The sequence below is a fragment of the Aureobasidium namibiae genome (genome assembly GCF_000721765.1).
Source record: "Aureobasidium namibiae CBS 147.97 unplaced genomic scaffold scaffold_7, whole genome shotgun sequence".
In the NCBI taxonomy this organism is placed as follows: domain Eukaryota; kingdom Fungi; phylum Ascomycota; class Dothideomycetes; order Dothideales; family Saccotheciaceae; genus Aureobasidium; species Aureobasidium namibiae.
Window position 1 is genome coordinate 925,363 of NW_013581202.1, and position 14,051 is coordinate 939,413.

The 14,051-nt window shown below is 50.0% G+C and overlaps 9 protein-coding genes across 9 annotated transcripts; 4 read left to right on the forward strand and 5 right to left on the reverse strand.

Annotated features, from left to right (window-relative positions):
• Positions 1-706: 706 nt before the first annotated feature.
• M436DRAFT_44532 (uncharacterized protein) lies at positions 707-2,244 on the reverse strand (the record flags this gene model as incomplete). Its single annotated transcript, XM_013572413.1, has 2 exons — positions 707-968; positions 1,019-2,244. The coding sequence occupies 2 exons, from the start codon at positions 2,242-2,244 to the stop codon at positions 707-709; spliced, it is 1,488 nt and encodes a 495-aa protein (XP_013427867.1).
• Positions 2,245-2,813: 569 nt separating this feature from the next.
• Positions 2,814-3,554, forward strand: M436DRAFT_45111 (uncharacterized protein; the record flags this gene model as incomplete). Its single annotated transcript, XM_013572514.1, has 1 exon — positions 2,814-3,554. The coding sequence occupies one exon, from the start codon at positions 2,814-2,816 to the stop codon at positions 3,552-3,554; it is 741 nt and encodes a 246-aa protein (XP_013427968.1).
• Positions 3,555-3,719: 165 nt separating this feature from the next.
• On the reverse strand, positions 3,720-5,045 carry M436DRAFT_63364 (uncharacterized protein; the record flags this gene model as incomplete). The annotated part of the gene is made up of 1 exon (XM_013572690.1): positions 3,720-5,045. One exon carries the CDS (start codon positions 5,043-5,045, stop codon positions 3,720-3,722), a length of 1,326 nt encoding a protein of 441 aa, XP_013428144.1.
• Positions 5,046-5,105: 60 nt separating this feature from the next.
• M436DRAFT_81438 (uncharacterized protein) lies at positions 5,106-5,738 on the forward strand (the record flags this gene model as incomplete). Its single annotated transcript, XM_013572854.1, has 1 exon — positions 5,106-5,738. One exon carries the CDS (start codon positions 5,106-5,108, stop codon positions 5,736-5,738), a length of 633 nt encoding a protein of 210 aa, XP_013428308.1.
• Positions 5,739-6,120: 382 nt separating this feature from the next.
• Positions 6,121-6,731, forward strand: M436DRAFT_81439 (uncharacterized protein; the record flags this gene model as incomplete). The annotated part of the gene is made up of 2 exons (XM_013572855.1): positions 6,121-6,286; positions 6,361-6,731. 2 exons carry the CDS (start codon positions 6,121-6,123, stop codon positions 6,729-6,731), a joined length of 537 nt encoding a protein of 178 aa, XP_013428309.1.
• A 222-nt stretch (positions 6,732-6,953) lies between these two features.
• On the reverse strand, positions 6,954-8,804 carry M436DRAFT_72441 (uncharacterized protein; the record flags this gene model as incomplete). Its single annotated transcript, XM_013572780.1, has 3 exons — positions 6,954-7,613; positions 7,716-8,001; positions 8,713-8,804. 3 exons carry the CDS (start codon positions 8,802-8,804, stop codon positions 6,954-6,956), a joined length of 1,038 nt encoding a protein of 345 aa, XP_013428234.1.
• Positions 8,805-10,188: 1,384 nt separating this feature from the next.
• M436DRAFT_44530 (kinase-like protein) lies at positions 10,189-11,025 on the reverse strand (the record flags this gene model as incomplete). The annotated part of the gene is made up of 1 exon (XM_013572412.1): positions 10,189-11,025. One exon carries the CDS (start codon positions 11,023-11,025, stop codon positions 10,189-10,191), a length of 837 nt encoding a protein of 278 aa, XP_013427866.1.
• Positions 11,026-11,474: 449 nt separating this feature from the next.
• On the forward strand, positions 11,475-12,277 carry M436DRAFT_63368 (uncharacterized protein; the record flags this gene model as incomplete). Its single annotated transcript, XM_013572691.1, has 5 exons — positions 11,475-11,704; positions 11,756-11,822; positions 11,859-11,861; positions 11,913-11,964; positions 12,051-12,277. 5 exons carry the CDS (start codon positions 11,475-11,477, stop codon positions 12,275-12,277), a joined length of 579 nt encoding a protein of 192 aa, XP_013428145.1.
• A 751-nt stretch (positions 12,278-13,028) lies between these two features.
• M436DRAFT_72413 (EF-hand) lies at positions 13,029-13,670 on the reverse strand (the record flags this gene model as incomplete). The annotated part of the gene is made up of 2 exons (XM_013572774.1): positions 13,029-13,616; positions 13,668-13,670. 2 exons carry the CDS (start codon positions 13,668-13,670, stop codon positions 13,029-13,031), a joined length of 591 nt encoding a protein of 196 aa, XP_013428228.1.
• Positions 13,671-14,051: the final 381 nt, after the last annotated feature.

Here is a 14,051-nt window from a genome sequence, read left to right on the forward strand (position 1 = left end):
TATCTCCGTATGTCCAATGTCGAACTAGGAAAGTGCATTATCTTCTACCCATGACCTCGAATCACGCGGACGCCGATCGTGAGAGCAGATACTGATATAACAAGGGCACATATACGCCGAATGTCTAGTCATGCCAGAAACCCGATCCCCACGATTGAACTTTGGGAACAATCAGTACCACTCTCTGACCCGGTTTCACTTGGACGAGTCAGTGACCACGGCAACATATAACCATGCGATCCAGATATAGCTACCTCAACTCATGCCGAAGGTGCAGTTTCAAATTTCTTCCGAACTGCCCATGACATATACCAGAGATGACTCGATCTGGGCCGAGGACTTCGTCAGAGTCGAGCTCGCTGAGTTCATCATGATTGCGCGTATTCCTGTCTGCGAGACCCGGATCATGTTTTCGCTGCTACACGATCACGTAGAGAGTGTTGGTGGGTCGGTCTTGCCCTCGAAAAACTTATTCTAGAAGCCTCGGGAAGTGGATGTCTCGATATGAGCCTGTTGTCTGCCAGTCGTCGAAGCGTGCCCTTTGGTGATGGCCCCGTAAGCCGGATCATCCTTCTCATATCCTCATTCATGCAGGTCATACAGGTCGAAAATATGTGATAAACCAGTACGACGGATCAATTCCATATCGTTCGCATGGTCTATACCTCTCTCTGAGTCCTGTTGAGAAGAATGCGTCAGTAACAATTCAGCTTAATGAGCAAATAGTGTACGTATAACATACCACCAAGCGTTTACGGTTCTTTTCCATCCAGCTCCATGGACGGAATGCTGCTGCTTTTGTCTCGTTGAAATGTCCTCCCACGCGTGTGGCGAATTTCTCGAGTACGGAATCGGCCAGCACATTTCGTTCGTAGTCGTGGAAGCACAGTTGTTCTAGCATAGGAAGCTGTCGTAGAAGGAGGTCGACGATACGATTCGCTTTTGCTGATAGAGAAGTACTCGAGGCTCTATGGGGTTGTTAGTAGATGTCTCGAGTGCTTACCTGGAGAGTCCATACCTCGTGCGCCCTCGCAAGTTTGGTGCATCTATGGCAAATCGTCTCAGCTCCGGGAATACTGGTGGCCCGGATTCTGCCCAGTCGTCGAGGTCGAGAACACCATACACATCGCAACAGTACATCTCGGGATGTGTCTGGCTCAAAGAAGTGATGGACTTGAGCGTGATGCTAGACTCGACTTGGAATACCAAACTTTTGAGCTTCGGCAGATTTGACATCAAGTCGGCGAAATGCTCATCCGCCATCCAAAGAGCCTCGATATTATTGTAGTATGCCTTTCCTTTGGTCCAAGTGCGTATGAGAAGCATCTCAAGTCCTTGAAGTGTTCCCAGCGATTCAGCGCTCTCTTCCGAAAAGTCTATTCCTCGCAGTGTATTGTGAAACTCGACCTCGAGGTGACGCAAATTCTTCATGGGCTCAAGTGCTTGGAACGCATCATGTTCCGAGTCATAGACCTCGAGGAATAGCGTATGGACAGATGTAGCAGCGGCAGACAACAATCCGATAGATTTCGAATAGAGTCGAATATGAAGTATGCGTAGATTTATGAACGCGTTCGGCGGAGCAAACACTTCTTGTACTGTGTTGCCCGTCAAGAAATGCGCAATGTCCAGTCTTTCCAGGTGATCCAGTGTCAAGATGTGTGCAAGAACTTTTGTCGGGAGAGAAAACTGCCAGCCGCTACCCAACTCGAGGTTTCTGAGAGATGTGCGCTTGGTGAGGAATGTCTTCAGCTTTTCGGCATCTACCTGTAACTCGAGAGGTTCCATCAGGTGGAGATCATGTAACCGAGTAGCTTCGGTCTCCAGGTATCCCAGAGCATCTTCGCATGGATGGCCACCCCAGTAGCTGAATGATTCCAGACATGGACCAATGTATTGTGAGAGGTACAGTTTTTGGTTTTTGCGCAAACGTACTTTATCAAGACCAATGCACTTGAGTCTGTGAAACTTCAAGTTCTTGTACTGATTATGGTATTTGCTTTCATTGACGCTCCTGAAGTAAAGCGAGAGGATCTTGCTGGCATAGAATTGTCGACGTTTGTGAGGTACTGTGGCTAATGCTTCCGGAGGTGGATCTCGCCAGAGTATATCGGTGGCAGGTTCAAACCATTCTTTGCTGACTAGTGTTGCATTCAAGAGAGATTTATTGTAGCCGTCCAGCAGCTTGAGGATATTGTGGAGTATCTCTGGAGGGAGATGCGGTGTCCGAATATTTTCCTCCATCTCACGGATGTGACGACGAGATGTGTGGAATACGGTGTTGGGTTGGCGATGAGAGCACGAGGTGTCGGCCCATCGGTTCTTTCCCGCATCGCGAAGTTTCTTTTCGCGACACCCTAGACGCCCAGATTGCACCTTCCTCTCACATCGCGGACAGTAAAGATACACAATCTCACAGCGATGTCTTCCTGCTGAACACCTGTACCTATCCAGACGGTTCTCGTAAAGTTCACCCTGGCAAGAGCGGCTACTGCGGCCATGATAGGGCTCTATGGATGCCCGTTACTCATCTTTATATCGCTTTAACCTTTCGAGGCAAGTCTATGCGCTGTATCAAGTACCATACTTTTTGCGCCCTATCGACGACATCTAGAACCATGACCAAACGTATATAGCCCTATTTTCGTGACTCATTATTTCTGTACTGACCCAACAGGCGACGCATTCGTTGTGTACAATAATCACCATTTCGACCCTGGCACCCGACATCTGCATATCGCTTTACCTCCAGCAAATCATCTCGAACCAATTGCACATACTTCTAGAACCATACACAGTCAACCCGCCCAACGATGTATCTTCGCGCCGTTCACGCCGAACCGTCCATCTCAGCCTTGAAGGCCTTCCTCGCCACCAACCCCCTCGGCCTCCTCACCACCGCTCTCACCTCGTCAGACCCAACCATCCACTTCCTCCAGACCAGCCACATTCCCTGGGTCCTCGACGACCCCAATCCTTCCGACTCCTCTCTACCCACTCTGCGCGGCCATATCGCACGCCAAAACCCTCACGCCAAAGTCTTTATCGAACATGCCGCCTCTGCCTCGCCAAATACACCCTTCACCCTCTCACAAGAAGTGATGGTGCTCTTCAATGCACCACACCACTCCTACGTAACCCCTAAATTCTACACAAAATCAAAGCCTGAGAGCGGAAAAGTTGTCCCGACATGGAACTACGCGTCAGCACAAGTCTACGGCACCGCAACAGTGTACACGGATTCAAAAGCAGAGTCCACGATCAAGTTCCTGGACAAACAAATCAGGGATTTGAGCAACAAGGCCGAGACTGAGGTTATGGCACACGAGAAGCCATGGAAAGTGGAAGATGCACCGGAGAGATATATCGAACTGTTGAGGAAGAATATTATTGGGATTGAGATCAAAGTGACCAGTTTGGGCGGAAAGTACAAGATGAGTCAGGAGATGGGGGAGGAGGATCGAGAGGGTGTGGCTCAAGGTTTTGAGGGTATGCAGACCGAAACTGGAGATTGGATCGCAAAGACGGTCAGAGAACGTGGTTCGCGAAAGTAAGGTGCTTTGTGATTCAGAAGAAGAAAGAAGGAATATATTTATCTACTCCTGTTCGAGAACGTGTTTTGTAGCCCGCGTTAGCTATCTTGCTAGTATACCCTCGTGCGACATAATCAAGCAAGACATTCATATGCATAGCAAGTAACAGCAATTCAAGAAGATATATCAGATACCTCTGGCAAGCGCCGAATCTGCAAACTCCAAAGCAGCACGCTTAACATCATATGCTCTCCAACCCGTCATAGCATGCTCGTTATTCCACTTCTCGCTCAAAGGCAATGATTCCGTTACCATCTTGCCATCTTCCGAGTCGACATGACCATGAGCAGATCTGAGTGATGCAAGCCGCACGAACAGAATGCCACTTTCTTCCACAAACTCATGTCTGTCGATTACAGCGAAGACCCTAGCGTGGCTTGTTTGTGCGTCAGAGACTTCGAGTGCGTGGAATGCTTCGAGGCATGCGTCAATGCGTGGCTTAGGAGGGTGAATCAGAAGATCGAATGCCGTGTCGGGAGGTAGGTAAGGAGTGAGGGAATTCAGGAGCGAGTTTCCCAGTCCACCGCTGTCCAGCTCTGCGGACTCAAGGTGAAAGACGGGGTATACAGATCTTGCCTCCTTTGAAGCTACTTCATGTGTCCTGAGCTTCACGCAAACAATGCCGTTATCTTGTCCTTCCACAGTGCCTTTGATGTTTTGCTGTTCGAGTCTTTGGATAGTCGTGATTCTTGGCTCTTCGGGTGGTTTTGGATTTGAATGTTGTTCGCTTGCTTCCAATCTCCAAGGTTCTCGCTGAGAATCTGATACCCATTCCTGAATAGCTTGATTCATGGCGTTATCGCCATCAACGTTGTCCACTGCGCAGAGCGCCAAGTCAAGCTCGTAAGGATATTGTTCGGGTACTCTGTCTCTGGCAGCAAAACTCGCCAAAACGATAGATTTGGTCCAATCAGGTGGATCTAGAACGATGATTCTCGCTCTATTGGCTTGTTTGCCATAGAGATGTATCGGACCGCCTCCGAGAACAGATGGAGTTGCGTTGCTTCGATGGGCAATCTCTCTCTTGTGGTGGGCGATGCAAGCGTATACATCATGTAAAGGTTGTTTGTACACATCGATGCGCCACGAGATCTCCGCATCGCGAGGCTCCCACTCTCCACTCCTAAAAGATCTCCTTCCATGTCTTACAATCGGCGAAAGAAATTCGGAAAGGTCGTCGCTTAGAGGATGTACAGTGTAGACTTGAATAGCAAAGTTCGGCCATGGTTTCGAAAAGCCCTGAGGACCTTTGAAGGTTACACTGCTATCTTCGTCTTTGTGCTGTGTCGCGTGCTCAGGGTCGAAAGGCCAGATACTGACGGCGTCTTGTCCAGAGTGATCCTTGAATTCGTGGAATGTTGGTGCCCGAACCCTGGCATCTGGGTCGACGAGTTTGAGTCTTTTGTGGTCACCTTCTTCCAGAGGAGCACGTCTCACTCTTTGACGCGGCATGACTCTTGTGATGAGGGCAATGAGTTTGTGGCGATGATTGTCAAGAAAGGAGGGCGAGCGATGTGCGCAGATGCTTGCGTTCAACTCAAGCACGCCCGTGACTGCTGGAACCCGGTCGTCAAGACGGCTCCCTCAGACCGCCAGCGAAAGCGTGATCTCCAGCAATACGGTCACAAGAGATGGCTCGAAGAGTCATGGCGCGACGACATGCATTTGTCTGGCATGAGCCATGAAGATTTGCACAAGCGATGGTTCGGAGAAGACGTCGTGGCATGGATCAAATCCTTGTGGGAAGTGGCCAAAGAACCAAGGTACACGCACTTGGTCAAGGATGAATTCCCTGTCACTCTCTACCGCCACGAGATGGGGCCCTGTATGGCCGGTGGTGTAGAAGTTTACTCTTCTCTGAACATCAAGGCCAACACAAAGGTCGACATCGAGACCATTTTTGGTATGACCATCATCGCCAAACTGGGCACTCCCATCGACTTTAGCAGCCCCTATGTCTACTTCCGCAATAAAGGCGAAGTCACCTCGGTATTCACGGTTGACGCGCTTACAACAGCTCGCTTTTCACCTGGTGGTGTCGAATTTGACGACAAGTGGGACGGTTCGAGCTGCACCATCGATCTTACGCTAGATGGTTGGATCAGAGTCTATGCGTCTGGTCAAGTCGACAATGCCGATTCTTAATTCTGCTGGGGAGTCGATGCTGGGGCAGAAGTATACGCATCGTTCGACGCTCCTTCGGCATATGGCTGGGATCACTCTGTTCTCCGATTCGATCTGGGCAGCGAGGAGCCTCGAGCAGTAGTCGAGCAGTCTTGCCCCAGCCAACGCAGAGATTCCAATGACTACATACAACGATATGCCTCCGTTCGGGCTTGGTCGGGCTCCATGGAGTATTCGAACAATCCATCGATGCGAATCAAAGGTCGTGGGGTACCAGGTAAACGAGCTTCGGACCCGGGACCACTTATCAACACCAAGAACTGCTTGTTCTGCCCGACAGTTCAGATCCGACCAATCACTCGAGGCTCGATCGAGTTGGACACCGCTAGATTCTCGATGGATCATGGACACCCTCACAGACATATACAGATACACCTATCCCAATGCCGTCGACGGCCAAACCGAAGACATCTCCGGCCACATGGTCGATCAAACTGGCAGCGTCATTGACCCAGATGGCCTGGCACTCTGCCACAAAGGCATCGACAGCAAAAAAGGAGTCCTACTGGGTGGAAAAGTCAATCACCTCGACCCAGGCAGAAACCCTCCAAGACAGCTGATTCCAGACGTCGCGTGGTCAAAGACGTCGTCGGCGTGTTTTACTACCTCGCCGCTCCGGGCATCTGGGGCGGTTCCACAGAGACTTCAAGGGGTATCGAGGAAGCCCTGCACGAGTTCGATCAGAGGTATAACGGAGCTGGCATGCCGAACTTCAAACTGCGGCAGGCATACTGCTGGTGGATTGATAATTTCTTGGGTACAGTCGAGGATAATTATGGCGCTTGGGTGGACTCGGAGGTGTGGAACAAGCTTGGTGACGATAAGCTCAACACGGCCTTGACCGCAGCTGACACGCAATGGGCAAGGACAGACCTAAAGGGCAATGGCGGTGCTAGTAGGTCCAAGTTCAAGTTCCCACGGGACGCGAGCGGTGGTGGTATCTACAATGCTTGAGACAATAGCATAGGGACTTGCGATGGTTCAAGAAGTGTAGAAACATATCTGGGCTTTTGTGCTCCTTGTCTACTCTGATTTATTCAATATCTTTGAGAGGGAGGACAATTTGATGGAATGACGCGATACTAATCAAGCCAACATTATCGTGCTGGACAGTCTGAAGCCCAACGACATTGACTTTTGTACGAAGCGCCGAGCACATTCTTCCAATGCATACGATCACGAAGGTGCACTTAGTTGCACTTTGCTCCACTCCAGCTTGTCGTCCTCAGTATCGTACTTTGCCACCGTGTCATGCCACTTTCGATAATCCGTAACATGCTCGAACCCTTGCTTCTTCAGTGCTTCTGCAAGCATCACCGCCCAATCTCTTGAGCCCTCGCCATCGAAGTCAAAGCGATAAGCTGCGGTAGTAAGCACAACGGTAGCAACCCAGAAGCGAGGCACGTAAGACACATTCGCCCAATCAAGAATTGCCGCGACATTGTCGCCAGAATCGGAGACGAGAATGTTGGTGGGCCCTTGATCATCGTGGCAAAGAACAAGTGGGTCCTCAAAAGTAGGCGGAGGTGTGGTGGAGATGTTGGTCCAATGCGCTCGCAACTCCGAGCCCGCCAAAGGTCCAAGTGTACGGGGGAACCAACTGTGTATTGGGCCATGGAAGTCATAGCCTTGCATGAGCCACGGCTTAACGACACCGTAGCCCGAGACGGTTTGGTAGTGGGTACTAGTCTTGGTAGCCACAAGGGCAGTATGGTTTGCTATTTCGTTTGCGATGTTGAGTCGCTGTGTTTGAGTGAGCGATGGCCATGCCACATCCAGTGTACGAGCGTGAATGCGTTTCATGATGAGGAACGAGCGGTTTATGGACTGGTCCACCTACTCATACAACACTTTCGGCACTGGTATGGTAGGGAAGTGCTCACGGATGAAGGAAATTGTTTCTGACTCTAATTGGATTCCTTGTTTCCAGGCGTGGACTTTGCAGACGACTTTGTTGCCAACGATCCAGACTGCACTTCCAGATCCAGCTTGGTAGATAAGGTCGCGCTCCGGCTCTCCCTGCAAAGGTTGATCACCAATGCTAGCGGAATAGTCGTGTTGTGGCAACAAGTGAAACGCAGAGTCTCCGTCCAGCCAAGAGGCAAGGCAGTTCCTTGGTTGTGTTGCGTCAGCCCTGACTTTCACACAAGTGAGGAGTGTGCCCATGTCTAAGGTGCCTAAGCTCGAAGTCTTGAGAGACTCGGTACAAAGTGGGCTCATTTCGCTTTAGGCGGAGTTAGCGAGGGAATATACGGGAATCATTTCAGAAAAAGCACACCGATACATCACGAGGCAGTTCGAAGAGGTATGATGTTGTATGGATGAATTTCGCGGAGAGTTAAATGAAGAGGTAGGAACAATCCAGTGAAGCAGGGCAGTGGTACGCTTTTATTGTCGAGTCTGGCATGTCGGTCCAAGCTCAAACCAGGAGGAACTATGCAGTCCAGACATATGTGCAGGTATCGAGACACTAGTGATACGCTCTCGTACACTACTCGACGGAACGTAGTATCAGTAGTCAACAATGCAGACTTGAGGAGACCGGGTTCACGCAGCTCTATCGCCGGGATTTGCGAACTCTCTTATAGGCAACATCTCATGACCCGACTCCTCAATAGAACTTTCACAGGACATCACACGCTGTTCTCATTCAATGGCATAGGTCAGTTGAAGAGTTTCGTCGTCTTTGCATCCGCATCAAAGTGTACGGGAAACCTCACAACTGGAGTAAAACCGACACCAAGACTCGCTCCTCACATCCTCACGTCCCTCGACGTAAATGTACGCCTCGGTCATTCCATTGTTCCTACACTATCACTATGAACATCATTATTAACCAGCATACCGGCCCTGGTGATAGCGTTTGCGTATTTAGTAAACAGCTGCTCCGCATCCCTCACACGCTTCGACGGAGATGTCATTATTGTAGTTGCACCTTGGGTTTGAGCAGCTTTTCCGATTGACAACTTCGGCTATACCACTCGCCGCCTCGAGGATAAAGCGAATGAGTTGAGACGTGCAGACCATAATGTTGTTGCTCGAGAGAAAATACTTATACTGTACACGAGACTTCTATGCTACGCTCTGGTCGTCGAAATGAATCAGTCTGTTCTCCGACTCTTTGCACTCCCGCAGATTAAAGATCATCCGAGTGCTGTGTTGGTTTGCGCTGCGCACGCAAATATGATTGGTCATAATTGAGCGATGCAGGTAAGCGCCTTGCTTGAAGAAAGATCTTGAGCTGGCGCCAGAACTCAAGCAGTAGCAATTGGTACAAACGGAGTATGAGCGCGTATGTCTGAGTTGGTGGCAGACACATGCACATTATGATTTGTTGAGCGTGCGGCACGCGGAAAGTTGATGAATGCACGGAGTAGTGGTTGGTTGGCAGCGATATGGATTGGCGGCAAGGTGCATTGTTGGTAGCACCACGGGTGCGGCAATATCGGGAGTACTTTCAAGAATCTTTCAGACGTGGGTCGTCATGGAGATCATGCTGTTCTAGGGCCCGTGATCCTGATTAACCTGCCAATATTGCTGCCTTGAGAGGCCCAAATGAGACTTGAGATGCTGCAGTTGGTGCAGCAATCAGGCACTGAGCTATGGAAAATATGGAGCCTGGTATTTCGCGAACGCTCGCGAGAGATAGCACTCAAGTTTCGTAAGCGCTTCTTCACTCGCCGTCGCGTCGAACGAAGGATTTACATCAAGAACCGCTGTCAAACGGACTGTTCGATCACGGTTGGTGGGCTTCGAAATCACGGCGTGGCTCTGCATATGTCCTCGAATGCACCGATATTGAGGACAAGACAATTCGTCACAGGCTTTGTTGTTACAGAGAATGAGAGCCACTCGTGTTGTGTGCTGGGGCGCATGATGCAGGACGTCGTCTAGAATCACATCCGACCGGCGGACGATCTTCGGGAAGCCTACCTCCTTCATCGCTTCCGCACCCCGTCGTCTTCTTGTGCCCGTATGCACTCGATCGACGCGATCTTGGCCATATCGAGCCTGCGTTCAAATTGGTTTGTAGTGTGCTATGGCGTGTAGTGATCTGTGGTGTCTCGCCCTGTAGTCCTTAGAATACACTGCCTCAACCGCGGGTGAAAAAAACACACATATCGGAGCGAACAAAGGTGACAATTAACTACGCAGCTGTGATCATAGCTTTTGTTCCAAGCTGAGACGAGCTGAAAGAAGGCGTGGTTCAAATCAATTTCAGGGTTTCGACAGGTTTCCATAGGAGGCAAGTAAAATAGAGGATAGTGAGTTGAACTGCCTATGCATAGCAAGCGGACAGGATGCCCCGTCCTTCGAACGTCATCAAGGTTATGGCATGCTTATGAACCGAGTTTCGAATCAAGGACGATGACGAGGTAGCGCTTCTGTATGGAGCATCAACAGTTCCTGCTTATGAGCCCTGAACCTCCTGCAGTGCCGCCTGAACATCTTGGACAGACTGGAACATCCCTGTCCAGCATTTCTTGATGATCTGACCACAAGGTACCAAATCCAAGCTCGGAAAGATCCCTTGCTTGAAGAGTTCTCCCACTTCTTCATCATTAAGATCATGGTATGGTTGTTTGCTTGTCATGATCTCATACAGAGTGGACCCGAACGCGAATATGTCTGTTTGCACAGTAGAGTCCGACATTATGTCGCGAGGCAAGAAGAACCTGATGTTTTCCACAGTAGGGCCAGGTCTTCCATCGATCCAGGATCCCGAGAAGTCGACGAGATACACCTTGTGGCTTTGTTCATCTAGAAGTATGTTCTCGGGTTTGACATCCGCATGGATGACGTTGACTGCATGCAGTGAATGTAAAGCTATCGCCATGTCGCGTGCCCATTCCATGCGCTTAGCTATTGGGATGCAGAAGTCTTCATCTTCCAGGTAGTGATGTAGATTGTGGCCCTCGACACCTTGAAGTATGATGCCATGCTGTTCCGAAAACTCGATCATCTCCAGGAAATGTGGCGTATTGGCGATCCTGCCATAGATGTCGCACTCCCTCTTGATCTCTTGCAGACTGTTTTCTCTTCCTCGTGGCGTGTCGTCTGGGTAGGGTTGTTTGCGCACATGGCCACAGGGAAGACGGACCACGAGTCCAGTAGTACCACCAAAGACCACTTTATCTCTTTCGAAAGGTTCAGTGAAGTGCTTGTGACATTCTTCCAGAGATGGAGGTATCAGGTTGAGGCGTGCTCCTGCACAAATGTCGATCGGCGGATCTGATGGAAGCACCATCTGGAGCGTTGTGTCGAATATGAGCAGAAAGTTATGGAATCTGAGGTTGCAATAGGACGAGGTCGAAGGAAGAGAACGACGTTACAAACGGTCAGTTTGGTTAAGTCATAAACGGTGAATGACTGTTCAGAAGGTGTTGTTGATGTGATGGAGACTGAAGTCAGCAAGACTGGTTAAATACAGGCATCGCGACCCCTCCTGCCAATGCCCTGACACGTGGGCCGACTTCACTTGTCGACAGGCTTGCCCAGTGATCGGGAAGCATGTGATCTATTTGTGGGAAGATCAATGCCATAAACAGTCCTGAGCAACCGGCTTATCTCTGATTCAATCGCTTCACATCTACATCACCAACCAAGCAGGTGTGACGAGAAGAACCCACTGTAAGACTAGGATGGACGTGACAGTATACTGTGGTTATGACAAATCCGATTTGAATTGACAGAATCATGAGTCACATCTCAAAGCAAAGTTCAACAAATCTCATGTGCCTAAATCAAAGCGCCAGTGCAACGCCGGACTCCCAAACTCCCAATTGTCGAACCTCCATCGTCAGAATCCCATCGCTAGGCTGTCCCAGATTGTGGTCAATTAACAACTGCCAGATCGACATCGCAGCAACAGACGGCTCAAGTCTGGGAATAGCCCTCATCTCTGCACCAATCACACTCAGATCTTCGTAAGGCCGAACCGATGTTCTGGTACGCCTTTCTGGTACACTCATAACCAGATCGTCTTGCAGTACGGCACCACTCGACCGATACGAACTTGTCAATGCGGTGGCCGCACCTGTAGATGTAAGTTGAGTAGAGATTTTTGCACATCTTGAATAGATGGTCAGTCAGAGTCACCGAAGGATCGTGGTAATTTGTACTGACCTTGAACAGTGGAGGAATGAAGAATGTTTATGTGTGTGTGTTTGTGGGGATGTGTTTGAAAGTGAGTTTGCGCTGAAACAAAAGTCGATGATGCTTTCCAGGCCTGGATATATATACGAACACATAGAATGAACAAACTTGTCGAAGCGAAGAGGTTCCGTCCACTCATTGGGTGTATACTACCCATCAAGCAGGATGCAGAATCAACGAACTCGACAGTCATGCTATTCGATAGCATATACGTGGATCGTAGTGAGCCAATCGGAAGCATGCCGGTGCCGCTACATCTGCTCCAGGAAGACCACACGGAACGATATGGTAGGATTGATGTTGGTCAGCAGTACCAAAAGATTGTCTTTAGCTTGATGCAGTAGACGACGAAGAGAAGAAAACTGAGCGATGTGCTGTCAACTGGGGCGTCGTACCAGAGTCTGGCGTAGCTCGACAGAACAGCAGCTATAAGCTGCGTCAAGGCAAATGACAGGTTGAGGTCGATTAAGGAAGGTCATGATCGCAAGGGAGCAATGCTCCAGTGACACGATCGCGCAGGCGTGTCCACGGAATCCTTCGTATCGGACAGACGGAGTGTTTAGGCAGTAGAGCAGTGTTTCACAGAACAAGATCGCGTGAACATGTTGGATCCGGGTATGGTGAGCGAACACAATTCTTGTTCTCTGTTCCAGGACTTCGGCGTGCGGATTGTGCGCGGTAGCTCTGCCAGTGTTAACACGATCGAGCTGACATCCTTGTTCAGACCGACTTCCAAGTTGCTCTCGATCGGGAAACCACAACCTATCTCGACTTGTGACCGGCGACGACACGGTCATCAGCAAGGGTGCGCGGTGCCCGGCCGGCTGTGTTCGTATGTGCTTGATTCATCATGCATTTGTTGCATCAGGTTGCCCGAGAACGTAGCAAGTAAGAGAGCACCCACACATTGCATGCCAGCACAAAAGTGCAGACTCGATTAAACCCGAACATCGGGAGTCGATGGAGAGACAAAGAGATAAGATGCATACCGTGAACGCCTGCTTTGGAAAAAGAAATGGGGTATTTTGCAACGAACAACGCATATCAAAGCAAGAGCAAACCGTCCCATGTCCGCCTGGGCCAATGACAAATCGATCAGCCAAAGACGCCAGCTCTTCTCATGACCCCTTCGAAGTCCTCTCTGCCAACAACAGGACCACCTCCACTGGTAGCTTCTTTAATCATATCTCGTAGCATCTTGTCAGGAACGTCTTCTCGTAGTTCGCGAGCAACACGTCTCAAATGAGCAAGCGTGATAAAATCGCCCTCTCCGCGTGTAAACAGAGTAAACGCAGCATCAACCTCTTCGCTCTGTTGCTCAGGATCATTATGTTTCGCGTGCAGTTTCAGCGCCGCCACAGCCACGAAATGTGCGTATGTGACATATCCACTCTCTTCTGGGTCTACGGCCTCGAGGATCTCTGAGAGTTCGGCGGCGGAGGTGGGTGGTGTGTTTAGGGCGATCAGACAGCGTCGCACATCTTCAGTACGTAGCACTCCTTCTTTTTCGTCAGAGTAGTCGGCGTTGTCTGTTATGGCGAACAGGGCAAAGGCTTCGAGGACTTCGGCTTCTTGGTCGGCGGTGATGTCGTTTTCTTTTGCTAGTTTGGAGGCACGTTTCTTCGGTGCTGTTGCCGCCGCTGCTGCTGCTTTGCCGGCTGCTGCTTTGCCGCGTTTTGGAGGCTGGAGTGGATGTCAGAGATTGTCCTGGATGTGTGATCACGAAGAACTCACCATGGTTGGAGTGGTCACCACTTTACGCGGCACAACTTCGAAGAAAGGTGAAAGTGGTCGAGGGACGCGATTGATTGATTGATGATGCGCACTTTGCTTTGTTTGTCTGGCACATGGACTGTGCGCTGCCGGACATCAAAACTCGACTTTCTGCTGAAACTTTCTTGCTTCTTCCACAACAAACACCTAGACACAAGCCAACTCCCTGTGAAAGCGTTGCTGCAAGGCAAAGTCATGCCTTTTCAGCTGCCCCCACAGAGTCCGCATACAGGCCAAGTATACATATCGCATTTTATCTTCATTTCCAATTTCCCAACACACCATTGCCGTTCAATTTGCTAGAGCCCGTCATCTCCAACAATACCAGGGTGACGTGGTGTGGAC